This window comes from Agelaius phoeniceus (assembly GCF_051311805.1).
Source record: "Agelaius phoeniceus isolate bAgePho1 chromosome W unlocalized genomic scaffold, bAgePho1.hap1 SUPER_W_unloc_2, whole genome shotgun sequence".
Classification (NCBI taxonomy): domain Eukaryota; kingdom Metazoa; phylum Chordata; class Aves; order Passeriformes; family Icteridae; genus Agelaius; species Agelaius phoeniceus.
The window spans coordinates 8,297,801-8,307,488 of NW_027509867.1; the positions used below are offsets into that span (position 1 = coordinate 8,297,801).

General features: G+C 51.4%; 1 protein-coding gene across 1 annotated transcript in view; it reads right to left on the bottom strand.

The window, feature by feature from the left end:
* LOC143692702 (TOG array regulator of axonemal microtubules protein 2-like) overlaps positions 1-6,379 on the bottom strand; it is a 28,522-nt gene extending 22,143 nt beyond the window's left edge. Inside the window, exons 1-3 of the mRNA XM_077172946.1 lie at positions 6,324-6,379; positions 1,321-1,367; positions 896-1,098 (exon numbers count right to left, since the gene is read on the bottom strand). Coding sequence (XP_077029061.1) covers positions 896-1,098; positions 1,321-1,367; positions 6,324-6,379 — 306 coding nt within the window. The remainder of the gene's footprint in view (positions 1-895; positions 1,099-1,320; positions 1,368-6,323) is intronic.
* Between the last annotated feature and the right edge of the window lie 3,309 nt (positions 6,380-9,688).

Sequence of the window (9,688 nt, forward strand, 5' to 3'; positions counted from 1 at the left end):
GAATGGGGCTGGGGGCAGCAGGGGCAGGTGCACACCCTTCCTTCATATCCCATCATTTCTGGCCAGCTAAAGAGCCAAACCAGGACCTGTTCAAACTTCAGTGAGAGGGTCAGTTCCTGTCAGGGATACACTGGGCCCTTTCTCTGCAAGGCTGAAATCAACTACCAGAGTCCTTGATTGCACATTCTGTCTACCAAAGCTGTTGTTCATCTGCCTCCTGCTGCACCCCATGGCAAACCCAAAACAACTGCAGGTCCTGGCCCTGCTGCAAAGGCAATTGTGGGGCTGGGCTGTGGGCTGCTCTCCCCATGGCCACCTCCCATCCCTTCCCTCTGCACAAAGCCATGCCAGAGCACACAGCTGCCCAGAAGCTGATGAAGTCCTGAAATAGCAGCAGGGACAACTGTGCAGAGGGCATGGCTGTACAAGTCAAAAGCTGAGACAACCTGGAACTGCCTTTGCAGGACTGCCTGTTCCAGCAAACACCTTTTTCCATCCTAAACAGACACAGCTGACAGAAACCACCACCAAGACACAGAGACGGTTCAAAGAAACCCATTGTTTACTAAATCTAGGAGAACAGCCTGTCCAGAGTGGACAACTTTAGCTGCTCTGACTGCTTGTTGGTGTTTTCTCAGCCATAAGACAGAGGAAGAACCACGGCAGAGCCCAGAAACCATTGTAAGACCTCTCCTGTTATTGATCCACACTGAGGACATGAAGGCTGCACTACACACCCATTGCAGAGACAGCCTGAAGCACAGTGTCCAGCTGAGCTCTTCTTTGGCTCACCTGCTTCCCTGGGCACAGCACAGCACAGGAAAAGCTCTCCAAGCTCTGCCTCCAGCACATAAACTGAAAATCTACCACACAGGACTTAGTTTGGTCTCCTTACCTTAGAACTTTTTCCTTCTGAACTCTGCTCCTGGTATTCTCTACTGTCATTATCATAGCCAGTGCCAGCTTCCTTGTTCTCTCCTTCCACGCTGTCCATTTTATTATTGTTAGAAGAAGGAGAGCTGATCTGGATGGGGGGCAATGGCTTTGAGGGAAGGAGCCAAGGCCGGAAAGACTTGGAGAAAATGGACCTAGTCACACCTGCAAAGAGGAGGAATTCTCACTGCACCACCAGAGAACACTCCCAGGGACTGGGCTCTGGAAGAGCCCACTGAGCTCTGGGAGAGCCCACTGAGCCCATCAAAGAATTGAAATGAATTTAAAGAATTTTTTAAAAGAATAGGATTTATCCAAGCTTTCCAAATGTCACCTCTGAGTCAAGACTACAATGCTCATTTTAGGACAGACATGCCCTGTACCTACCTGCAAGTTCAGAGTTCTTCTCTTTATTTATGCTGCTGGGTCTTGGCCTGGAGAAAATGGAGGACAAAAGAACATGTGAGGAGGTAGAAAGAGAAGGGAGGGAATGGGTGTACCATGAAAGGAGGCAAACCTTCTTAGCATGGTCACTCTGATGAAGGAGGAAATGCAACCCATAAACCAACAGGATGCAAAGCTAATTCACTGTCCTTAAGCTTTCCGTTTCTGGAGTCACAGAGAGCTGGCCAAGCTCTGGATGAAATAATGGCCAAGTCCAGCAGAGGACCCATCAGGAGGTGCTTTGAAGCCCTCCTCTTCTTCCCCACCACCAGCAGTCATTCTTCAACCTGCATCAGAACTCCCCAGTTCTGCTGTCTCTCCTTTTGCAGCCAAGTGGCTCCTACAGCCTCTCTGAAGCAGCCAGGGCTGCTGAGCTGAGACATGAGTCCGTATGGAGGGCAGCTACTTTTGTACAGCTGCCAAAGCTTGACTTGGCCTGCCCGTGCCTTACCCTGGTGACAGCCTCGTGCTACATGGGATCAGAGCACTGCTGTCTCCTGAGAATGATATTACACCTGCTGGCTCTTTCAAGAACAAAGAGGCTGTTTCTGACTCAGCTGCTAGGGGAGGACATTCAGATTGCACTTTAAAAGCCCCACCGAAGATTTTCAATTGGAATGATACTTCTGTATCTCCTTCCTTATTGTTATCACTCAGATTAGCCTGACAGCTACTTTTTCTCTTGCATATCCAAGCCAATATCTTTCCATCAGGTACAGTCCTAGAACTTTTCTCTACCACCTTGCCCTCTTTGATCTTAAACCCAGATCAAAAAAATAAACATCGATTGGATTATACATTTATACCCCAAAACATATCCGGAACCTCATTTCACAGCGGAGGCCCAGGCACAGTGAAGTTACACCTGATGTTTACAGAAGCAGCACCTGAATTTGCAGACACCTCTCCACTAGCCAATATTTGCCCACAGATAATCTCATGGGTGCAGAAGTTGACAGTCAAGGATCACAGCATTCAAACATCTGCAGGATCCAGACCCATGCAATTCAGTTCCCAAATGACACCACAAACATTGCAGAGGGAATCAATAGCCAAGTCCAGCAGAGGACCCATCAGGAGGTTCTTTGAAGCCCTGCCTCCTCTTCCCCACCACCACCTCTGCTCTTGGGGCATTGCTGTTGCCTTTGACATTGTGCTGGATCATCATAGATGGGCATAATCGCGAATACACAGAGGTTTGCCTAAATACATGGGACACCTGACTGGGCAAAATAACCCACACAAGATGGGAAGCGAGAGCTGAACAGCACGCTGGAGTAACAGACACCTTGGCTCACCTCATCTCCTGGGACTCCTGGAATTCCAGCTGGGGAGAGCTTGGCAGAGACCCTGCAGTGCTGCCCACAGGGGGACTCACTGCCTTGCGTATGGGGGGAATCAAAGGTGGTGCCAGTGACCCCTTCTTCGTATCCCCACCACTGGAATACAGCAAGGAAGCCTGGAAAGAGTAGAATACATTGCTCAGATCAAGCATCCAGCCTTGCTCCCATTTATGCCTCAAGACATTTAGATGGGACCTGGCAGGAAAAGTCAAACTTGTGAAGCAGTTTGGCCCAGGATGGGGAAAGGTGACCTAGGAAAGGAAGGTGGTGAGGGTCAGCCCATGTCACACATTTGCCACCTCTCCCCTTCTGCTCAGGTTTCTCCAAGTGTGGCTGCATTCCCAGCTGGCATTCACATGTTTGACATCAAGATGTTCTGAGGTGCCCCTGCCTCCACTGGCCTTTTGGATGGCATGGCAGTGGCTTTAGATCACTGTTCTCTCCCTGCCCCTGAGGTGTCTCACAGCCACTGCTGATCTCCAGCCAAGTCCCCACAAAGCCATTCTGCAGGATGCCAAAACCTGCTTTTCTCAAGCCCCTCATTTCTCCTGCTGCTGCCCTTCCCTCCTGCACTTCCCCAGCAGCCTTGGAGCCCAGATGCTGCTGAGCTCTCGGGATGCTGGCTGCTCTCCAGCTCCCACACATCCATCATCTCAGGCTCCCGGGCACTGAGGAAGTTCAGCAGAGCTCCCTGCCCTGCTGCTCTCTGCAAGCTCTCTGCCTGCCCACATTGCTCCAGGGCCCCCATGCCATGGCCAGGAATGGGGCTGGGGGCAGCAGGGGCAGGTGCACACCCTTCCTTCATATCCCATCATTTCTGGCCAGCTAAAGAGCCAAACCAGGACCTGTTCAAACTTCAGTGAGGGGGTCAGTTCCTGTCAGGGAAAAAGTCTCAGAGCTCTGCCCACAGCACATCACCTGAACATTTACCACACTGCACTTACTTTGGTCTCCTTACCTTACATCCTTTTCCCTCTGAAATCAGCTCCTGTTTTTTTACCCTGGACTCATCCCAGCTGGTGCCATTTTTCCCATTCTCCTGCTCTCTGCTGCATGTTGGGCCTGGCTTGGTAGAAGGAGAGCTCTTCTGGATGGGAGGCAATGGCTTGGAAGGAAGGAGCATGGAGGGACTTGCCAGGGAAAACCTCTTGGCAAGAGGGTAACCAGTCAGGCCTGCAAAGTGGAGACACAAAATAGAACAGAGGCCACCATGCAAACCTAAAGCATCAGAAGCTCCGTATTTCATGGGACACATTTCCTGCAAACTTCTAAACAGCTGCACAGGGAAACATGCTCCTGCTGGCAGACACTTGAGGCAGGCCAGGGCAAAACCCTGAGCCACCTGCCCAGAGCTAGCACAGGCACAGCCTGGCCTCTGGGCTGCCCTGAGACACCAGGGAGCCCAGAGCCCTGTGCTCTCCAGGAATGGCTCAGCTGCACCTGCACCCTCCTGCTCCTCTGCCTGCCCCACAGCTCAGCAGCCCTGCAGCTCCAGGGGCACTGGCAGCAGCACAGCTCCTTGCAGGGGCACATGCAGGGCACAGCTGTTCCCTGGCAATGTGCACGGCCTCTCTGGGCTGACACAAGACCCTTCCTCCCAACAGAGAGTGGCCCAGCTCCCCCCTCACCTCGGTGTGAGGCTCAGCCATACTCACAAGGGAAGAAGTGAGTTAGGTGAACTCCCACCTTTATCATCAGCAAATCTAATGGGTGTGGCACTCGAGGGGAATAATTTCTAATTATTGAGAAAATTTATTTGGTTTTATTTCTCATGGAACTGGCCTGCATTTAATTTTTCTGAAGAGTATTGAGTTAGCAAGTCTGAAGGTAAAGGTGGAAAGCTCCAATGATAAGAGGGGAAAAAAGAAAAAAAGATTCTTTCTTAAGGCTGGCCTGTGAATCCACTGGAAAAACCCACACTAGCTGTGACTGCTAGTTCTGCAAACCACAAAAACCTTCCCACAAGCAGGCAGGCCTTATTGGGGTTTCTAGTGCACCGTAATACCATCCTCAGGGTTGGGCCCAACTAGCAAGCAGAGGAAGAACAGGAAATTTATCTGTCATGAGACCTAACGTTGATGGCATTGATGGCAAAGAAAGCAACGGGACTTGCATCTCATGACCATGTCCAATCTGTGGTCAGCTGTGGCCACAGTCCCTGTCCTGGCTGACAGTATGAGTGATTTGGCCACTGTCAAAAAGGAGAAAGCAGAGTAAACTAATGACAGAATGTTGTGATGCCTCAGGGCATCCTTGCAGGATCATCTGTAGCTGTCAGCCACCTACTCTGACACAGAGACAGCACTGACCACCACAGACCAGTTTTCTCTGAAATCTGGTGGGATTTGTTTTCCATTTGGCTTCAGCCTTTCAGCTTCTTTCTATCCTCACCTTTTCCTTCAGGGGTCTTTCCTTTTCCAGTGAAATCCATGTTTGAACCCGTGCCTCTGCCTGGCAGAAGTGCCTGGGTTGGAATTTGGGAACGCTCTCAGAGCAGTCAGCGCCGGGAGCTTGGGCCCAGCCTTTGAACAAGGCCGGGTGACTCCAATCACCAGCGCTCGGCACAGAGAGGCAGAGCCGGACGCGTCTGCTGCCGCTGGGGCCGTGCCAAGCACAACCTGCACCAGCCCAGCCTGGGGCTGCCCCTTTGTGACACGCTCACCATGGTTCTCTCGTTTCCATGGCTGCAAAACCCCACCCCGACTCCATCCCCTTCCATTCCCCTCCCAAGGGCAGCCAGCCCTAAGCCCAGCCAGGCCAGGCCTGAGGCTTTCACACTGTCTAGGATATAGACCCTTTCCAAAGCTACTTTTCAAGGCCTTTATTTCTGTAATTCCCACTCAGTTCTGGGTTGCAGCTTGTTGGTGTGGGATTTTGTTTATTTGTCTTCACATCAAACCAAGTGCTGGGACACAAACAATGGCACCAGGAGGTGGAAGTTAAAGAAGCTTTGCACTTCCCAGTAGATGACCCCGTAATTCAGCTGGCCAATAGCTGTAGGGAACAAATTGACCATCCAAACGTTCCACTTTTGCTCTGCTTCATTGTTCCATGGCTTTATTCCCTGCTTTCTTTATTGCAGAGACACCCAAGCCCAACATAGACATGATCTGCTTCAAAATATTTCTGATCTTGGCGGTTCCTGACAATTCCAAATTTCTTAGCAGTAATATCACAATAGGCAGGTCATTCTGAAATACACTCCAACAGAAAAGATAAAACTAATCATGCTTGATTTGGCAGAACTAAGCCTGAGCCATGGGACCTGTGGGTCTGATCCCCTTTTCTGCATCTGCAAAATCATTTCTTCAAGTCTTATCTCTCCTATCTATTCAAAGAAGCTTTGCTCTCTGCATTAGATGCCCCCAGTATTCAGTGGGCTGATATGATCAGTGTATCTGTAGGATGTAAATTTGCCATGAAAAGTTCTCCTTTGTTGCTCAAGGGTTTTTTTTCCTGCTTTCTTTCCTGCAGACAGACCCAAAACCAACATTACAACACCTGCCTCAAAGCAATTCTCATTTGGACTGTCCCTGAAAATTCAAACCTACGCTCAGAGCGTTTCCCTGTCCCCAGGGACAGGCTCCAAGGCTGGGCTCTCACCTGCACGGAATGAAGAAGAGCTGCTGCCCTTGCCAGCGGCTGCGGGGTCTCGCCATCAGCGCTTTGAATGCAGCTTTTGCACACACTCTGCCTCTCTGAGCCCAGCAGCATTCCCGGGCATCAGCAGAGCTGCTGCAGGCCAACATCCTCCAGGCACAGCTGCAGCAAGGAGATTGCAACAAGGCCTGGCTGCAGGAGTCTCCAGCCTGCAGCAGCCCTTCCCCTGTGGTGGAATGATCGTGCGCTGCCATGGGGGGGCAAAGGGGCTGAGGGGCTCTTTGCAGATGAGGGTCTCCTCCATGTGCTGCTGCTCGCTGGGCTGATACAGCTGCTGCTGCCCTCCCCCACAGCTGTACCAGGAGCCTGCCTGGGAAAATAACACTGCCAGTGCCAGTGCCAGTGCCAGTGCCAGCCACCCATCCCTGCCATGGCCCTGCCCACAGGGCGTCCTGCCCACCACACTGCTCCAGTCAGGTGATGTCAGACACCATCAAAACACATTCAAACAATGCATTTTCCACACTCTGGCAAAATCATGGCCATACAGGCCACATGCTGGAGGCAGACTGCTGTTGGCAGAATGGGGGAAGCCCCAGCAGCTGCTCTCCCCAGGCTGGATGGCCATGGCAGCAGAGGCAAGTCTCTCACTGTTCCCACTGCTGTGGGACCCAGTGCTTTGGACATGTTCCCACTGAACTCAGGCTGCTGCTACAGCAGCACCATGCCTTCACACATTTGATAACAAAGAGTTGGAATGGCACACAGGATTCCCCATGAGCTACAAAAAAAAAAAAAAAGAGGAGCACATGAAGGAGATCCTCATCTGCAAAGAGCCCCTCACCCCCTTTTCTCCCCCATGGCAGCGCAAGTGAGGAGGCAAGTGAGTTAGAATAGTTTGCTCCTTTTTAATACAAGCATACCTGGATTTAGGCAGGGACACTGGGCTAATCATTCTGGGGCCTGGTTTGTAAGCTTTGTTGTTGCAGTGTGATGCCATTTCCTGTTTCAGCTCCCAGGTGTGGCAATACCTTCTCCCTTCCCCTCCCCCTTGCCTCCTTGCTAAGTGCTGTCAGTCGATCTTAACATTCCAGCAAGGCCGTCCTCTGGTTGGTGCAGTTCAAAAGATGCCCCTCAGCCCTGGGTCATTGGCTCGTCCAAGTGTCATTGTCCCCTGAGCCTTCCCCCCCTCCCACCTGGTTGGTGGCTCACCTACCCCTTCCCCTCCCCCTTTCCCCAGGCTTAAAAAGAGACGGGACCATGCGGTCGGGATTCTGTGGAGCTGTTACCAAGATTCAGACATCTGTGACCCTGGAATAAAACTCTGGATTAAAACCTCTGCAGAATCCATCTCCTTTTCCTCTTCACCTAGCCTGGAGCCTTTCCATCAGAGGTAAACTGAGTTTTACCATGCCTGGACTTGTTCCGAGTGCCTGACTGCAACTTGCAGCCAGCCAAAGGTGTCTCTGAGGTGAAACACCACAGCTGCCACCTTTGGCTCAGCAGCCAGGCTCAGACGAGCCCAGGCATTACCACCTGGTAATATTGGGATAATATTCCAATACTTTGTCTCTAGCAATTCCCACCAGTCTGCAAGCATGTTTCAGCAGAAAGGGGTAGAGAAGACTTTACAGCACATGCAGGAGCAAGTCTGAGCAGGAACTCAAAGTACAAGACAAATACTCCCAAATCGGCCACCCATGGGGAAAGGAAGAAGAAAAGCAGATGAAACAAGTGCCATTGTGGCTGAATTGCCTGCATTTATCCCATGGTCAGACCTTTCTGTACAAAAGCACCTCAATTCAAACACACAGCTTAAGATCAAGGAATTCAAGTGTTTCGAGAGCATTTAAAGCCTGATTCCTATTACTTTCAAGGAAAGGTAGATGCTAAATTCCTTAAAAACACAAATGTGGGTCTATTTGGGAGTGCATCCTTCAAAAGCAGGAATGGAAGTTTAGAATTGCAGAACTGTTTCCACTGGAAAAGACCTTCAAGATCATAGAGTCCTCCCAGTAACCTGAGAACACTAACACTGCCAAGGTCACCACCAAAGCATATCCCAGGAAATGTCGTGGGATGGGACATCCTTCTTGTCTCCTTTGTCTCCCCAGGAGCCCCTAGGAAAGAGAAATGCCCACACAGGCTTTATCTGATTCCTTCCCAGCCAGCCCTTCCCTCACTCCTGGGTCTCATTTGCTCCACAGGCTTCACCAGCTCGCTCAGCTCAGAGGAGCTGTCAGAGGAGAAAATGCTGCCTGGTGTGGGGCTGTCTGATCCCTGTCTCATCTTGATTCCATCTGCCCCGCTCCCACCCCCATCAAAGAGACCGAAGGATCCCCCCAACCCCACGGTTCTGCACCAGATCCCGGGCACGTTCCCTCCTGCGCTCCTTGGTGGCCCCGCGGAGGCTCCAGAGCCCTCCCTGTGTGTGGTATGGAATATTAATCCCAATATTTCCAGGTGGGACGTGCCTGGCCTCGTCTGGCCTCGCTGCTGGACCAAAGGCAGCAGCTGTGGTGTTTCACCTCAGAGATACCTTTGGCCGGCTGGATGCTGCAGCTGGGCACTTGGAACAAATCCAGGCATAGTAGGAACTCAGTTTACCTCTGGTGGAAAAGGTTCAGGTGTTGGTGAAGAGAAAGGAGAGGATTCTATCGTAGAGTTTTAATCCAGAGTTTTATTCCAGGATGGTAGACCTCTGAATCTTGTAACAGCTCCCAATAGAATCCAGACCGCATGGTCTCGTGTCCTTTTAAGCCCCAGGGACAGGGGGAGGGGAAGGGACAGGTGAGGGCCAACCAGGTGGGAGGAGGGGAAGGCTCAAGGGATAAAGACGCTTGGACAGGCCAATGAGCCCAGACCTGAGGGGCATCTTTTGAACTTCTGCCAACCGCACGACGCCCTTGCTGGAATGTTAAGATTGATGGGCAGCTCTTAGCAGGAGGGCAAAGGGGAAAGGAAAGGTTGGCACACCTGGGGGTTTGGGATAGGTGAAACAGGAAATGGCAACACACTGCAACAGTGCGGGACAGCTGCTGCAGCACTGCCGCGCCTGTGTGCGAGCAGTGCCCAAGGAGCAGCTGCGCCAGTTCAGAGTCTGAAACGGAATCCTCAGGGCACACAAATGACAACTGGCATTTCAGGGCTGGCAGGAGAAGCTAAATCCATCTGCTCCCTGCCCTTTCTAGCCATGGCCACGCTGATGCAATTGGAAGAATTGCCCCTGCCCAGGAAGATCTCAGGTGCAAGAAAGGAGCAAAACCAGGTGTTTCTGAGGTGCTAGCTTCCATTGCCGCAGGTTTTCCTTCCAAGTTCTAAGGGATTTGGACTATTTTTACCATTTCATATTTTCTGTGAGTCCCTGT